Below are 17,205 nucleotides of genomic sequence, written 5' to 3'. Positions count from 1 at the left end.
TCCAGATAGATTGATCTGGCACCCAATTCTAGGCCTTTTGGACAAGAATATAGAAGGCACTTTGGTGAGGATTTTGGAGGTTGGAGAACCCAGGGAAACCTCCATGTTGATTTCTTTTAACTTCCTTTTAGAAGTTAAAGATGATTTTTTTTTTCTTTTTCTAAATTTTTGTTTAACCACCTTGAGAACTTCTTTTACTAGATCAAAGGTAATTGAATATATTTTTACTAAGTGGATTGTGTGAACCCTTGGACTTTGATTGTTCTGGAGATGCAAAATAATTACCTGGATGACCAAGAATGAAACAATCCCTGATCTCAGGGAGCTTTTATTCTAATGGAGGAGGAAATAAGTGTGTCTATAAAGAATGAACAAAAAGTTACTGCCAAGTAATTATGGAGGGAGGTCACTAGTAGTTGGTTGGCTCTTGGAGGAAGTGGTGCTCCAGTGCCTCTTAAGGAAGTTATTCTGCCTGGCAGAGGGTGAAGAGGGAATATATTCTAAGAATAGGCCTTGGACGTAGAAGGCAAGTTTGGACTGTAGGGCATGGGTAGAATAATGTATAATGAGGCTGGAAAAATAGGCCAGGGCTAGATTGTAAAGGACTTTAAAAACAAAACAAGTGAGCTTATATATTTTATCCTAGAGGCAATAGGGAGCCATTGAAGTTGTTTATTTGAGTAGTAGAATGACCCGAACTGTCTCACAGATTTGATTTAGAAGGTGCCATTCTGTTCATTGAAGACTTATGATCCTCTTAATTCAAAACAGACCCCTTGGAAAGGGTAGGCTACATTTGTTCACTTAGCAAAGCTTAGAATTGTAGGAGGTGAGAAACTGATTTTCCTAAAGGACAGGTCCAATCATTTCATTACCCTGAGCAGTAAACTCAGGTGTCTCCCTATTACCTCTGGAATCATAACTGCTTTGTTTGGCATTTAAAGCCCTTTGCAGCCTGTCCCCACCCCTTCTTTCCATTCTTATTTCACAGTACTCCTCTCCTCTCACATTGTAGCCCACCTAAACTGACCTTGCTGTTCCTCGTACTTACATGGCCATCCATCTTCCACTGCTGTGCCTTTGCCCTGGCTGTCCCCATTTGGATTGCACTCCTTTCTCACTTCTCTCAGTGTTGTCTTCACAAAATTAAATGGTAAACTTTTAGCGTAATACCTGGCACCTACTATGTGCTTGTTGATTGATTGAGCAGCCTGGATTAAATCTGAGCTTGTAAGCAGACTTGCCCACTGATAGCAAGGGCTTTAAGACATAGGTCTTCTAGGTCATTCTCACTTGACCTCGATTTGAGCGGGAAAGCAGAGGCAAGATAGCACAGTGGATAGAGTGCGAGGCCTGGAGTCAGAAAGACCTGAGTTCAAATTTGGCCCCAGACACTTATTAGCTGTGTGACCCTAGACAAGGCACTTCAACCTCTGCCTCCCTCGGTTTCCTCAACTGTAAGATAGGGATAATAATAGCAAGGATCTCCCAAGGCTATTGTGACAATCAAATCAGATAATATTTGTAAATTGCTTAGCACAGTGCTAATATATAATTGGTGCTTAATAAATCGTTTGTTCCCTCCCTTCCATTCCCCTTTCCCTTTCTCTGTGTCCTGACTCTTTTTCTGGAGGAAAAGGGCTATGCTTATTCTACCATCCTGAAGTTTCACCATGCCCCAGCCCTAAAATCCACACATAGAAAGTACCCCTTAGCTCCACAACCTCCCTCTGATCAGGTGATGACCCCTAGAACCTCCATTTAGACTGATTCTTGTACAGGCCCCCTAGATGAATACACCTTTGTCTCTCCCTCTTCTCTGGTTCAGCTTCCTTTTTATCTGTTTTCTTCCCCCATTTGGATATAAACTGCTTGAAGGCAAAGACTATCTTTCCACTTGGATGTGTATTCCCAGTGTTTAGCACATAGTAAATGCTTTAAAAATGCTGGTTGACTAGCTAGAAAGACTTGTTACTTACATTAGAAAGTATGGAGGGCTCCAATAGCTACCTTACTAGAAGCTTTGTGTAGAAGGTTGGTTGCTCTTTTGGTAAACACGAAGATAACCTTTTTCTTTCTTTTTCTGTCTTACCCATTCTCTCCATTGGGAGTTGAGAAGTTAGTGTGGCCTTGTGTTAAGATAGGTCCAACTCAGCCTGAAGAGATACTACACTTCTACCCTTTCTTTCCCCCCAGAAATTAGTGTGTCATATTTTTAGGATTATTGTTAAGAATTACATTAAGAAATAATTTTTAATAGATTTTGATCTTTATCCTGAGCTAGGAATTTCTCCTAGTAAGTTCTCTGCTTGATAGATCTCAAACTATACTGCATTTGCATGTTTCTTATTGCTCTAAGATTTTCCCTTACAATCCATGTGCCTGATAGTTCACGTTAAATATTTCTTTATCATAGAATTTCACCTTAGCATTCATCTAATGCAATCCATACTTGAAAAAGAATATCTACTACAACATATCCAACAAGTGATCAGCCAGTATTTGCTTGAAGACTTCCAGTGAGGGAGAGACCAACTACCTCCCAGAACAGTCCATTTTGCTTTTGGATATTTCTCATCGTTAGTTAGTAAGTTTTCCTTATATCAAGCCTAAATTTCTTGTTATGCAGCTTCCACACGTTACTCCCAGTCCTGCCCACTTGCTTGCTAGTAAAATTATATCTTTCGTTGTGGGGTTAAGTCTCTAGACATTCTACTGACCAGTGCCTAGGACATCCTAACTTCTTTTGAATAAAGCACACCCTTCTAATCCAAAGAACTCTTAAGCTTTCTTGTCTTTGTGTTTTTGTGCAGGCCATCTCCTCTTCCTGGAATGTACTCATTCACCTCTTTCCTTTATTGGAGCCTCATGGAATCTCTAGCTCAGCTTAAAACCGCCTCCCATTTGAAGCTTTTCCTGATCCTTCTTAGCCACTAGTGCCTCTCATTTCCCACCCCACCTCCATTGCCTTTTTATATTAATGTGTGCATATATATATTCACCTTCCTCCCCCCCATAGAACATAATCTCCTAGAAGTCAAAGACTGTTGTTTATTTGTTTTTTTCATCTTTGTATTCCCATTGACCAGCATAGTACCTGACATAGTCACTTTATAAATGCTAATTGGTTAATTGATGTGTTCCAGTCATAGGGCTCATCCCATCAAGTCTTATTGATGACTGTGCATTTAAATTAGTTTCCCTCTATGTTATCTAGCTTAGTAGACATAAAACACTACTATTAGTGGGTGAAAAAACTATCTATTAGTGGATGAAAATACTATCTACTGGCACCCCTAAGGACTACTTATTGACTAAAACTTTGTAGTTTTTAGCAATTATTTATAGATTTCCTTCTGAAAGTATCATTTGTGGCTGTGTGAATCACCAGTAATGGGTAGGAGTCATCAGTGTGGAAGCATATTAAAAACTTGCTTTGTAGTTTTTCTAACAATGTTAAGAAATGGTTCCCTAAAACTCTTTCTAAAATCCTTGGGAAATCCTGTTGGAAAGTTGAGTGATAGGTAAAGGACACTTTCTTAGGGAAATGGATGAAGGTGATAAATAGTAACTGTTGTCTTCAGGTTCTATCACTGCCTTTCTCTTCTAACAGTGGTGATTAATATTGGGAGCAACCTTCTCTATTTACAAAGGATTAAGATATAGGAGGAATTTCCTTTGCATAACTCCTGGACTGTGACGAATGGGCCTGGAGAAATCCAATTGTGGCTTGATTTAATGCATATTAGGTCATTATTCCCTGGCTTATCTGTTTTGTAATTTTAGCTGTAATTTCTTTCAGAACCTATGATACTTGCGAAGTAATCCCAGGACCTAACCTGAATATGATAGTTGGAGCTAATGGGACAGGGAAGTCCAGTATAGTTTGTGCCATCTGCCTTGGATTGGCAGGTAAACCAGCTTTCATAGGCCGAGTGGATAAGGTAAGTCACATTCCTTCCTTGTGTTGAACAAATTCTGAGTTGTTGTTGCCATATCTGGATTCCTGGATTCCATAAGCCCATTTTTATTTGAGTAGTGGTCAAGTAGGAAGAGAAGTTGGAGGAAAGGGAATATGAGGTAAAATATTTTGCTTACTTTTTTTAAAAAGAAAGTCAGGAGACCCTCCCATTGCTTTTTTGGTAGACCTAATTTAAAAACTTTCATACTTCATTTTTCTAAATTAGATGATGTAGGAAAAACTTTCAAGCTTATAAAGTGACCATCAGCTCTTAATGTGGATTGAAACTCTGAATAATCTTTTTAAAAAAAATATGTTTATTTATTTTTAGCTTTCAACACTAACTTCCATAAGTTTTAAATTTTCTCACCCTCCCTCCCATCCACCTCCCCAAGACAGCATTCAATCCGATATAAGCTCTACATATACATTCCTGTTAAACATATTTTCACTTTAGTCATGTTGGATAGAAGAATTAGAATGAATGGGAGTAAGCATGAGAAAGAAAAACATAAAACAAATCAAGAAAATAGTCTGCTTGTTGATCTGCATTCAAACTACCTATTTTTCTGGATGTGGATGGCATTTTCCATCATGAGTCTTTTGGAATTGTTTTAGGGCCTTACATTGGTTGCTGACAGGAGCTAAGTCTATTAGAGTCAGTCATCTCACACTGTGGCTGTTACTGTGTACAATGTGCTCCTGGTTCTGCTCACTTTACTCAGCATCAGTTCATATAAGTCTTTCCGGGTTTTTCTGAAGTCCTCTGGCTCATCATTTCTTATAGCACAATCATATTCCTTTACATTCATATACCACAACTTGCTCAGCCATTCCCCCAGTTGATAGGCATCCCCTCAATTTCCAGTTCTTGGCTACCAAAAGAGCTGCTATAAATATTTCTGTACATGTGGGTCCTTTTCCCATTTGTATGAGCTCTTTGGGATATAGCCCTAGAAGTGATATTGCTGGGTCAAAGGGTATGCACAATTTTATAGCCCTTTGGGCATAGTTCCAGATTGCGCTCCACAATGGTTGGATCAGTTCACAACTCCACCAACAATGAATTAGTGTTCCAATTTTCCCACATCCTCTCCAACATTTATCATTTTCCTTGTCATTTTAGCCAATCTGATAGGTATGATATACCTCAGAGTTGTTTTGATTTGCATTTCTCTAATCAATAGTGATTTATTCATATGAATGTAGATAGCTTTAATTTCTTCCTCTGAAAACTACCTGTTCATATCCTTTGACCTGAAAAATGTTTTACATGTAATTATAAGAGACTGTTGCTTCTAAAATTATAATTAGCAACATTATCAAAGCTGTTACATGTTATTTGTTGAGGCTTAGCATCTGGTGAAGATTTGTAAGGTTTAAAAGCAGTGTCTCTAATGTGTCTGCATACGTGATAGATGTATTATTCATACTGCATGCTGTAGGTTTTCCTGTTTTACCCCTAACTCTCCTCCTATGACAGTCTCTCCTACAGGAAGCTACCACAGATCTTTCCATGTCATCCCTCTACTTAATGCCAGTGGTTCCCTGTTACCTATAGGAAAGATACAAGTTCCTCTCTGTGCCATGTTTTCCATGAAGCCTTTCTCGATCCCCTCAGTTGTTAATGCCTTCCCTATTAAAATTACATTGTATTTGTTTTGTAAATATGTAGAAATGTACAAATCATTCCAGAAAATAAGTTCCTTAAAGATAGGAATTGTTTCATTTTTGTTTCTAGCCCAGTACCTAGCACAATGATAAGCTTGTAGAAAGGCTCTTAATAAATGCTTGTTGATTATGTAACAAAATCATTGTTTGTGGAGGAGTTTCAGGAACATGGAGCCCTACTGGAATTATTCAAGCATCAAAAATACCTTTGAAAGAAACAGTTCTTTAATGTTACTATGCTAACACACAGTTAAGTAACTAAAATTTATCTACTTGCCATAATGAGGTGTAAAACTAGCACTTGTTTATTTAAAGGAGCAAAGTCGACGTTTATCACCATATAGCTAAACTGCTCAATGGTAGGCAATTATGATTTATATGTAGATAGTTTACAAATAATTAGTGGAGGGAGGGTTGCATAGTGATGGTTTATTATAGCTTTTTTTGGTTATAACATAGAAAGCATGTTTTTCAGTAGCTACTTTTTCCCATATGTCTTTCTTCTACACTATATCTCATATCAGTCCTCTCTTTATTACAATTGCAACCACCCTCTTGGACTATTGCAGTGGCCTCCTAACAAGGCAGCCAGCCTCTACTCACTTTTGCCCCAGTCAGTTTCTGCTGTATTCTACTGCCAGACTAAAAAACCTAGCATATAAAGCTCTCCACAGTCTGGTGTCATTCTCCCTTTCTTGCTTTTTCTTGTAACAATCCTCTTCCTGTAGAGTCTCTAAACCCACCTAATTTGTCTATTTAAAAGGTTGGTTGCTTTGCCACCTCCCTACCTTTCCTTGTGCTGTGCTCTGCCTGGGTTGCTTTCTCCACTCTCTTTCTGCCTTTTGAAATCTTACCTGTCCATTAAAGGCCCAATCAAATACCGTCTCCTTTAGGAAACATTCCCTGACCCTCCCAAGTCAGTAATGATCTCCTCCTCCCCCTTAAACCTCACTTAGCACTTGTTTATACCTATTTCCTACAGTAGCATTTGTGTATATGTGATACATCCCTTTTCTAGACTGTAAGCACCACAACATTGTCTTATTTAAACTCTCTTTCTCCCAGACTGTGCTTTGTACACCCTGCTGTTATAATGAATTAAAGGCACTATGTGGGAAAAAGTGGTAGTACCTAGGACTTTAGTATTGCAATTTTACACAGTTGAGGGAGTATATATGTATGTGTTGTGTGCGTTAAAGGATCAAATGTGATCACTTGATAAATATAGATATTTAGTAATGTTTATGCTGAATGTCTGCTAGCTAGCAAGTTAGATAATTTTGCAAGAATCACTCATTCATTTTGCCTTTTCTTACGTTCTGTAGGTTGGCTTTTACGTGAAGCGAGGGTGTGCCAAAGGCTCAGTTGAAATTGAATTGTGAGTGTTGAAAAGGCTCAAACTAAACTTCAATATTTAGCCTCTCATTTTATGTTCATTTAATATGTATTACTTGGCTATGTATTGACTGTAGAAAGTGGTAATAATGCAATAATATGAGTTATATCTTTTCAACATTATTTAAACTTTTATTCAGACAAGTAAACGTGCTGTTTAACTTTGCTTTTTGATTATTCATTTTAAAATCCAACTATTTTCTTTAAAAAATAATTTCTTTTGAGGGACATTTTCTCCATTGAAATTACTTTAAATATTTCTTGTTTTAAAGTTGTCTTAGATAATGAATTGTAATATCAGAAGAATTTAATAGTATGCAATGTTGAAGTATTATATGCAGTACAGAATACTCAGTGGCCATAAATGTCAACCCAAAGCAAAGTGAAGCTATATGTTAATAAATGTTTAGAGTCTAAATAAATTATTTCATTTTTGTGAATAGTCATCTTTGGGCTTTGTAACGATGGCCAGGGAGAGTAAGTTAAGTGCAATGAAGTTAAGAGACTTCTGTTGGGGGCAGGGAGTGGGATTATAGAAGGAAATAGGAATGATACAAATACAAAGTAAAAATAGTCGTAATACAAATTGGCTTTTTCAGGTGGTTTAGATAGAAATTTTCCCTCTGCTTTCTAGTATATATGCAGGAACCTCAGAGGGCTCTTATGTAAATTATGTAATTATGAAATTATGTAAAATAAATTGGTTAGGAGAGGACAATAAGAAATTACAGAATATTAGACTTGGAAGGGACTTTAAAGATCTAGTCTAACTCTTCATTTTATAGATGAGGATACTGAGAAATTTTGTGTTCAAGATTGCACAGTAGTATCAGACCCAGACACTCAGGTCTTCTGATTCCAGGTCCAATGTTGTTTGTGTAGTACCATACTTCTTTCTAGCTTAGTTTAGGGCAAAAGAAAATAATTTTCTTAAAAAATTTTTAAGTGTGCAAGAAGAGAAAGTAAAAGTGAGGGATTGAACTTGGAGAATTTATAGCTAAATTAATGAAGTTTCACTAAACAGAATTAAAACTTAGGAGCTAGGTAAATAAAAGAAATCTTAGCTCTGTTTTCTGTACTATTGAAAAAAAAGAAGAAATGGTGCCAATAATTTAAAAATCATTTAGATTTGGATTTGTCAGATTTAAATTTTTTTTTTCCTTTGGAGGGGGGAAGGCAGGGCAATTGGGGTTAAGTGACTTGCCCAAGGTCACACAGCTAGTTAGTGTGGCAAGCGTCTGAGGCTGGATTTGAACTTAGGTCCTCCTGACTCCAGGGCCAGTGCTCTACTCACTGCGCCACCTAGCTGCCCCCAGATTTAATTTTTATTAAATTTGATTGCATCTTATCTGAGTATTCACAATGGTTCAAAATAAACTGTACTTTAAAGGCTGAATGTTCCACTTTCCCCACAGCCTCCATATTCTTTTTCTTATTTGTTTTCCACTCCAGCCTAAGAATGGAGCGAATGCACCATCTCTCAGACTGATTCAGAAGGCTGCATATTAGGGGATTAGGTCATTGAACATAGCTTATCACATTTGATAATTCATACCTATCCTGGGGTAGGATTATAAATAGTTTGTTTTATAGGTATTTTTTTTTGTTGTGACTTTGGAATGAAGAAGCTTATTCTTCCTTCAACATTTCCTTATTTCTATTTCAACCTTTCCTTATTTCTTTTAACACAGTTCTTCTTCCCAGTAACTCGCAGTTCAAAAATTTTAGATCATCTTTGATATTTCTCCTTCCCTTACCCACTATATCCAGTCATTTGACAAGTTCTGTTAATTAAATGTTTGCGGATTCAATAAGTGATAAATGCTACGATAGGTAGTTTTGGTTTGAGTATTTATAGTATTTCCCCCTTCAAATAATTTAGGCCGAAAAATAAGCATCTAACATTTATAAACAGAGACTCTTCCTGACTCTTTGTGACCCCAATTGAGGTTTTCTTGGCAGAGATACTAGAGTGGTTTGCCATTTCCTTTCCCATCTCATTTTACAGGTGACAAAACTAAAGAAAACAGAGTTAGGTGACTTGCCTAGGGTCACACAGCCAGTAAGTGTCTGAGGCCAAATTTGAACTCAGGCAGATGAGTCTTCCTGACGCCAGACCTAGCACCCTATCCACTATGCCACCTAGCTGCCCCCAGTTATATGTTATTACTTGGGCTATATCATCTTTAAAGTTCTTTCTATTTTTAAGATTTTGTCAATCAAATACCAAGAGAAGATGAACCCTATAGGATTTCAAACAGAACAAAGATTGAAGTATATTTTTTTTAGTTGTTTATGATCCTTAAAACTGTGACAAATTAATTTTGATGCCAGTGAATTTAGGCAAGTTTCAAACTATGTGTTGTGAAAATGAAATATTTTTAAATATATTTGTTAACCAGGTTCAAGACTTCTGGAAATGTCACAATTACTCGAGAGATTGATGTGGTTAAAAATCAGTCTTCTTGGTTCATTGACAAAAAATCTGCAACTCAGAAAGCAGTAGAAGAACAGGTAGCAGCCTTGAATATTCAAGTAGGCAATCTTTGCCAGTTTCTTCCTCAGGTATGAAGAAGTTGTAAAGATTAGAAAATTTTTGTTTGCATAATTTAAAGAGCTTTTTGTTCTTGAAGGGGAAAATAACTGAAATGTTTTGGGATACATTTTTGTAGAGATTATAAATTTAGTGATATCGTGTAAGTTACGTTCTTAATGCATAACAGAAGCAATACTTAACAACTTATAGCATAGTCTTACCTTTCCAGTTTCTCTCAATTGTTAAATCTGAATTGATAAAGAATCTATTACATTAAAACTTCTTTCAGTGGATCTTTAATCTCTTCAGTGTGGCTTCTCCTTCCAAAGATTGTAAGCTGTTCAAGCTTTCCCATTCCTGTGTAGCTTTTAATTATGTCCTCATGTAAATCTTCCCCCAGTACTCTACCCAGTGTTCTGGGGGTTTTTCTTCTAGATCTCTTGACTTTGTTCGGAGGCCAGTGGAGCATACAGACTATCCATTGGTTATCTCTCGTTTTTGCTACATGAATGGGCCTTCTCTTTCAGATAATACATCTTAATATACTTTGTTGCATTTCTTCTAGGCAGCTATTCATTGGTGATATGCTGCAGTCTGTTTGTGCTTGCTCTGTGCCTGTCTGTTGCCTTTCGGGTAGCCATAACATTTAATTTTTCAGAGGCATTACTATTCCAGTATTTACGACTATATAGTATTAACAGAAGAATATTGGTATTAAAAAGATAGATCTTTGTTTCAGGGGAAGTTTTGGGATATTGAATGCATTGTATATTTTCCCAACTAAAAACCAACTCACTCCCTTTTTTTCCCTCAGTGTTTGACAGTTCATTGTCATTCCAGAGTGTCTGTCCAGGATGTTTGTACTGATAGACCAGCTTTACACACTCACTCTTCATCTACATATCATACTCTGAACAATAGACATTCTTTATCCACTTGATTTTTCTTGTGTGAATAACTAAGCTGAACTCTTTTAAGTGATTATAAATATAATTTAGGAGGTTTAACAGTATTCTGGGGCTTGATGCAATCAACACAATAATATTGACTAATAACCAGGAGGCCTCACCATCTGAAGGGTACACCCCTTGTCTATTGGGTATCCTGGATTCTCTTCCAGATAACCTTCATAATACTGGCAAATGCCTTTGGCAGACATACATCTCTTTATTTTTTTTTTATTTCACTCATTAATAATTAGAGGATTGTTAAATGAAATTTTCTTTGTTACATCTTTCAAGGAATCTTGTGTTATTTTAATACGTACATGGAAAAAACCTTGTTGGAAGACAACATTTTACTCTGCCAAATTAAATGTTTATTTAGTCAATGAGTATGGTGGAATTTTATATTCTCTATGTCAACGGATATCAAAGAGTATGTTATAAGTTTCACTAGGTATGCCACAAAATGATTCTCTCTACACCAAGACTTTCATAGTCCTATTCCCCCATGGCAGTTAGCTGCCTTCTTTTCCTAACTTTATATTGGGAAGTTCACAATAGCAGTTTAATCCACAGAGGCACAAAGCTGCCTCCTTTGTTGTGAGTGCTATGTAAGTAAAGATGGGGATTGTTGGGTGGAGATAGGGAAGAAAAGGTAGAGGAATCCCAAGGCTTCGTAATAGATCTGGAAGCCCAACTGCCTGCAAACTCTTCTTTGTTGCCAACTTAAATGTTCCTGTGTTATGATTCCTCAAGATAAAAACTGAACTATGAGCACAAAAAGCTTTCTGAGCCACTCTTCCTTCTGTTTCAGCAAGTTGGGTAACTTTGCTCAAGAATCTGTTTTTTCAAAAGCTCACCTATTTCCCTCTTCACCTCTCATTAAGAGTATCCTGCACATGTATGGATAATTGTCACAAAGGTATTATAAAAGTGGGAAAGTAGGTGTATAAGTTAGTATTTAATAATTTTTTTTTGTTCACATATTTTGGCAATAATAGGATCTGTGATTCTTTTTTCTCCCAAGTATATGGGGAAAATTGCATGGTAATAAATATATCCTTTTCCAGATACTGGTACTTTAACATCCTCAAAAATGTGACACCTCCAAGTAGAGACTTCTCTGAGTAGACACACACAGCTGGCCCAACTGCTCTTCCACTCTCTCTTTTTATTTTTCGTTAGTGCCGTTTCTACTTCTTCTACCAGCCCATCAAAGATTATTTTATTAGAGTCTCCAAACACAAGTCCTCCATTGTTAATGATGGAAAAAAGAATTTATCATGGAAATCTTGACATTTTACATTATCTGTTCTTCAAGTTTCATGCTTAAATGTTCTCAAGATGATGTGATATAATTAGATTTCTCACCAAATTTGCTATAAATTGTTTTTCCATCCATTCTTGAAGTTTATGAGATACTTCTGCCTATAATCTTCTATCTACATAAAATTTTTCAAATTAATTTGATACAATATTCTAAACCAATGTTGCCTTTGCCTGTGTATCACCAATGCAATACCCACAGCAGCTGCTATGATACCAGCATATTCCCAGGTTTGAATCACAAGAAATAACAGACTGTCTTCAGTGAAGACAAAGGCACCAGAAACACCAGAAAGCCAAATCCATCATAGTAATAAAGAAGTCTATACACATTACCAATGCAGGGGGCACCGCCATCCCAAGCCCTCCTCTGGCCCGCCTTCCCACAAACAAGCTCCCTTAGGCAAAATTTACCACCACCACCACCCCCCCCACCTCTCACTCACTCACTCGCTCGCTGCTCAGCTCTCTCTGCTTCCTCTCTCTCCCAGCTCCATCTCACTCTCACTTCCCGCTCCACACATTCAGCAAGTTCCTCCCACCACAGGCTCCATGTAACTTAGGCTCATGTGACTCAGGCTTCCATGTGACTGGCTCAAAGAAGGTCACATAGGCCTATTAACGGACAAGAAAGATCTTCTCATTCCATTAACAATACAAAAGATCTTCCCATTCCATTAACAATACAGGCTGGCATATCCCCATGCTTGGCTTTTTCTGTCTCATTCAGTCTCTAGACACTTGGTTTTCCCCATTGTGGCAGTTAGTTTACATCAGTGAAATTTCTTTAGGAAATGGTGAGAGTCTCTGTTGGTGTCTGCTCTGTTTTTCTTGTCTTAGTGACAGTAGCTTCTTGAAATAGGTCAGTTGCTTGCTATGCTGTCTCGTTTTTATTCTTGTAATTTGTCATTGACTTCAGCCTTTAGTTCTGCTTCACATTGGTACTATTTTATTTTTTAGATAGATGCCAAATTTTGTACCTTAAAGTACTGAAGTAATTGGATTTTTTTCTATAAAGATCTCAGAAAACATAAGAACTACATTCACTACATTCATGGTATTTTATTGTGGTAAGAGTTAGCATTTTTTGTCTGGAATCTAAAGTTTCTTACCTTTTTTTGTATCGTGAACTTCTTTGGCAGTCTACTTAAACCCGTGAACTCCTTCTTACAATAAATGATGTTTTTAAGTGCATGAAATAAAATACACAAGATTGTAAAGAAAACCAATTATATTGAAATATAGCTATTAAAAGATTTTTTAAAAAGAGAGATTCACTTACCCCACGTTATGTCTAGACAATGGTTCTTTGACTGACTTTGATTATAACTGGCAAAAGGCCTGTAGTATTTCTTTACCAATACTTCACTTAAAATAGCTCTTTGTGGTTCTTAGAAATCATCAGTAAATTACAAATGGCTTATGTCTTATATGATATCATTTTCGTAACTAATTACTGATGCTTCTGATACTCTAGGATAAAGTTGGGGAATTTGCAAAACTCAGCAAAATTGAACTCCTTGAAGCTACTGAGAAGTCAATTGGTCCTCCAGAAATGCACAAGTTTCATTGTGAACTCAAAAACTTCAGAGAGAAAGAAAAACGTCTCCAGGTATTTAATAGTATATTGAGACAAATTAAAAGGATCTTTCTTAGGCTGGAGTTGTGGTATGTGTTGATGTAAAAGTTAGCTTTTAGACTGCCATTACCTTATCTTTAATTTGTTTATATTGGACATTCGCAGTCGTGCTTAAAGATGATGTTTAAATATTTAATTAAATTAAGTAAAGGTTTTCTGGGGCCATTTTTTTTTTAAATCCAGTAGTAATGGAGTTTGAATGAGAATATGAACAAGTTATTCTAACTTCTCAAAATAATGAAATGTGTGTACTTTATCCCAAATTTTTCTTATGTTTAAAAACTTCACCATGTTGCTCTTCAGTTCAATTCAGTAAACATTTATTAAGTGCCTGTCCTGTGCCAGGTGCTATGTTAAGCACCGGGGATATAAAAAGAGGCAAAAGACAGTCCCTACTGTCAAGGAGCTTACATTTTTCCTCTGTCTCCCCTCCCTTTCAGAGCAAAGTTGCTAGAAAAAAACAGACACCACTTTTTTACTTCCTTTCTCAAACCTTTACAAGCTGGCTTCTGACCACTTGACTGAAATTGCTCTCTAAAGTTGACGAAGAACTCTTTAATTGCTAAATTCAGTCGCCTTTTCATAATTTCCATCTTTCTTTACCTCTCTTTGGCTTTCGGAAACATTGACTACTTCCTTCTGAATATCCTTTCTTTCCCCTTAGCCGTTCTTTCTGCTTTTACTGTCTGTCTGACCAGTCTTTCACTGGATCGTCATCCGCTACCATGGGTCTTACTCAAGAATCAGTCGTGGGTCCTTTTTTCTCTTTTTGCCCTCTCTTTTGGTGATTTCATCATTTGATCTTATCAGGCTCTGAAGCTCCTTTATCATCTCTATGCAGATGACTCTAGTCCCAATCCCTCACCCCCATAGCTGCAGTCCTTTGTTACAAGTTATAGCTCTTTCCAAGCATACCTATGTCAGTTGAAGGTATTTCCACTGTGTTCTAGTTACTCAGGTTTAAAACCTTAAAGTCATCCTCTGCTTATCCCTCACACTTCCATACCCATCCAGTCAGTTATCAAGCCTTATCAATTCTCCCTATGTTGTGTGTTTCTCATCCATCCCTTTCTCCTCACTTATGTGGCCACTCCCTAGTTTAGACTGTCATCACCTCTCACCTAGACTTTAACAATAGACTCCTAACTGGAGTTTTCTTCCTCTCTCTCCCTTCCTCAGTTCATTCTTCACATAGCTCTGCCATGGGTACAAGCCCTCTCACCTTCCCAGGACCATCCTTCAAAATACCTCAGCATCATCCATCACCTTAACCTTTCTCCTTGCCAAGCCTAACCCCTTCTATTTATGACCTTGATCCCCTTCTGTCTCATTCCAAGATAAACTTCTTTAATCATGTTCCTATCTCTAGGGCTGATAGTTCTAAGTCTGCTTTGTAGGTTTATCAGTTATGTCCTACATCTTTGTTTTGATGTACACTAGGATCCGTCCTGTCCTGTTCTCTCTTTACACTTTCTGTCTTGGTGACTTCATCAACTCCCATGAGTTCAATTGTCATTTCTATGCAGGTAATTCTCAGATTTATGTATCCACCTTTAATCCCCCAATCTAGTCCTCCATCACCAGCTGCATGTTGTGTAGGCATCTCAAATTCACCATGCCAAAACAGAATTACCTCTCTACTTACCAGTTTATCTCAGGAGCACCCCCGTTCTGTCACTTGCCCACCTTCACAATCTAGGCATCATCTTCAACCTTTCTCACTCACACACCCCTCCCCATATGTAATCATTTTCTGAGTCTTGTCATTTCTGCCTCCTCAGTATTCCTCATGTCCATCCCCTTATCACATCACAGTCATATTAGTCTAGGCCTTCATCATCCCCTACCTGAGCTATTACCATCACTTCCTAATTGATCTCTCAATTTCTCTTTCTTCTGCACAGCCAGATGTTAAATTGTTCTTTCCAGTGTAGAGGTCTGACCATATCACTCTCCTGCTTCAGAGGCTTCATTGGCTTCCCATTATCTTTAGGTTTAAAGTGCAAACTCCTTTTGATATTTAAAGTCCTTCATGGTCTGCCTCCAGTCTAGTTTTCTAAGATGTTTACATATGACCTCTCCAGACATACACACACTTGATTATCTAGCCAAACTGGCTTTTCAATATGTGCAAGATTTCCTTTCCTGACTCAGTGCCTTTGATAATCCATAGATTATTCTTCATCCCTGGAATTTTCTTCCTCTTCAGCTTTGTCTCTTGGAACCTCTAGCTTCCTTCAAAGCTTAACTCAAGTACCACCTTCTTCAAAAGGCCTTTTCTGATTCTCCCAGTTGTTCCTGCCTCACCTTGTATTTCCTTATCCGTGAATACTTTGTATCCCCGTAGTTGACTTGAAGCTCCTTGAGAGCTCAGGCTGTCTTACTTTTCTATTTGTGGGCCCAGCATTTGGCATATATTAGGCACTTAATAAATTCTTATTAATAGATTGGTTGCTAAAATAATCTTCCTAAAGTACAGATCTTACCACGTTACTTCCCTACCCAAGAATCTTAAGTGGTTCACTATTGCCTCTTAGATAAAATGCTGTTTTCTCAGCTTGGCAATTAAAATCCATCACAATACATTCCCAGCCTGCGTTATATCCCATTACTCCTCTTCACACAGTCTACATTTGAACCAAACTGTCCTACTTGCTTTTCTCCAAATGAGGCCTCCATTCTTTTATATGTCCTCTTTCCTCCTATAATTATTAGCTTCCTTCAAGGCTATGGACAGGGCCACTTTCTCTGGGAAGCCTTTGTTCATCTCCCTAGTTGTTTGTCTCTACTTGAAATTACCTTTTATTTGCTTATCTTTGTAAGAGTGTTCCATAGGTATAGACCAAGAAAATGTTAGAGTCCAACCCCCTCTTTTTACATATGAGGAAACTCAGATTCAGAGAGGTTAAGGGAATTGCACTAGGTCACACAAGTAATATAAATAACAAAGTTGAGATTTGAATCCAAGTCTTTTGACCCTAAATCCAATGCTATTTTCACTGAATTGTGTTGTCTCATCAATCTACTTGATGGTGATTGGTCAGTGAGCAAACATTTATTAAGCTGTTACTATGTTCCAGGCACTAAGCTAAGCTCTGGGTATACTCCCCCCCTACCCCACCTCCCAAAAAGAGCAAAAATTATCCAGTATTACAACTTTTAGTCTTAGTTTTAATGATATACAGACTAATATAATCCTGTTATGATGAATGCCATTCACAGAAGAATTCCGTAACAGGATTCAATTCATTTCTTAGTAGAGAGCTGGTAGTAAGGTGTGAAAAACTGATTATAATATGTTTTCTATGTGGTGCATAATACCGGGGGGGAATATATTTTCCTATAGAAGTCCAAGGGAATTTAAAGCTAAAAGGGCTCTTAGATATTAACGAATCTGATCCTCTCATCTTAATATGAGATAACTGGGACCTAGAGGAGTTAAGTTACATGTTCAGGGTCGTACAACTAGTAAGTACCAGATCCAGAATTTGATCCCTGATCCTCTTGACTGCAAATCCATTATTCCTTCCCCATATCAGTCATTTTCATCCGAAAACTTTCCCACCTGAAAATCTTACATTAGCTCTCAACTATGAAACAGAAACAAAGCTAGCACATAACTCAAAATGATTTAGTGTCTTTGAAAAGCAAGTGGATTGAGAGTAACTTGTTTATGACACCTTGATTTTATGTTTAGAAGACGTCTTTCTGGTTGCTAATTCACAATGTTGAA

General features: G+C 37.4%; 1 protein-coding gene across 3 annotated transcripts in view; it reads left to right on the top strand.

The window, feature by feature from the left end:
* Positions 1-17,205, top strand: part of SMC5 (structural maintenance of chromosomes 5) — an 84,201-nt gene that overhangs the window by 12,240 nt on the left and 54,756 nt on the right. For all 3 annotated transcript variants that reach the window (XM_036738503.1, XM_036738502.1, XM_036738505.1), the window contains exons 2-5: positions 3,803-3,944; positions 6,958-7,010; positions 9,430-9,592; positions 13,311-13,445. In XM_036738503.1, the coding sequence (XP_036594398.1) occupies positions 3,803-3,944; positions 6,958-7,010; positions 9,430-9,592; positions 13,311-13,445 (493 nt within the window). The remainder of the gene's footprint in view (positions 1-3,802; positions 3,945-6,957; positions 7,011-9,429; positions 9,593-13,310; positions 13,446-17,205) is intronic.

This window comes from Trichosurus vulpecula, chromosome 9, assembly GCF_011100635.1.
Source record: "Trichosurus vulpecula isolate mTriVul1 chromosome 9, mTriVul1.pri, whole genome shotgun sequence".
In the NCBI taxonomy this organism is placed as follows: Eukaryota; Metazoa; Chordata; class Mammalia; order Diprotodontia; family Phalangeridae; genus Trichosurus; species Trichosurus vulpecula.
Note: the sequence above shows the minus strand (reverse complement) of the source record. Positions and strands in the feature narration are given on the sequence as shown.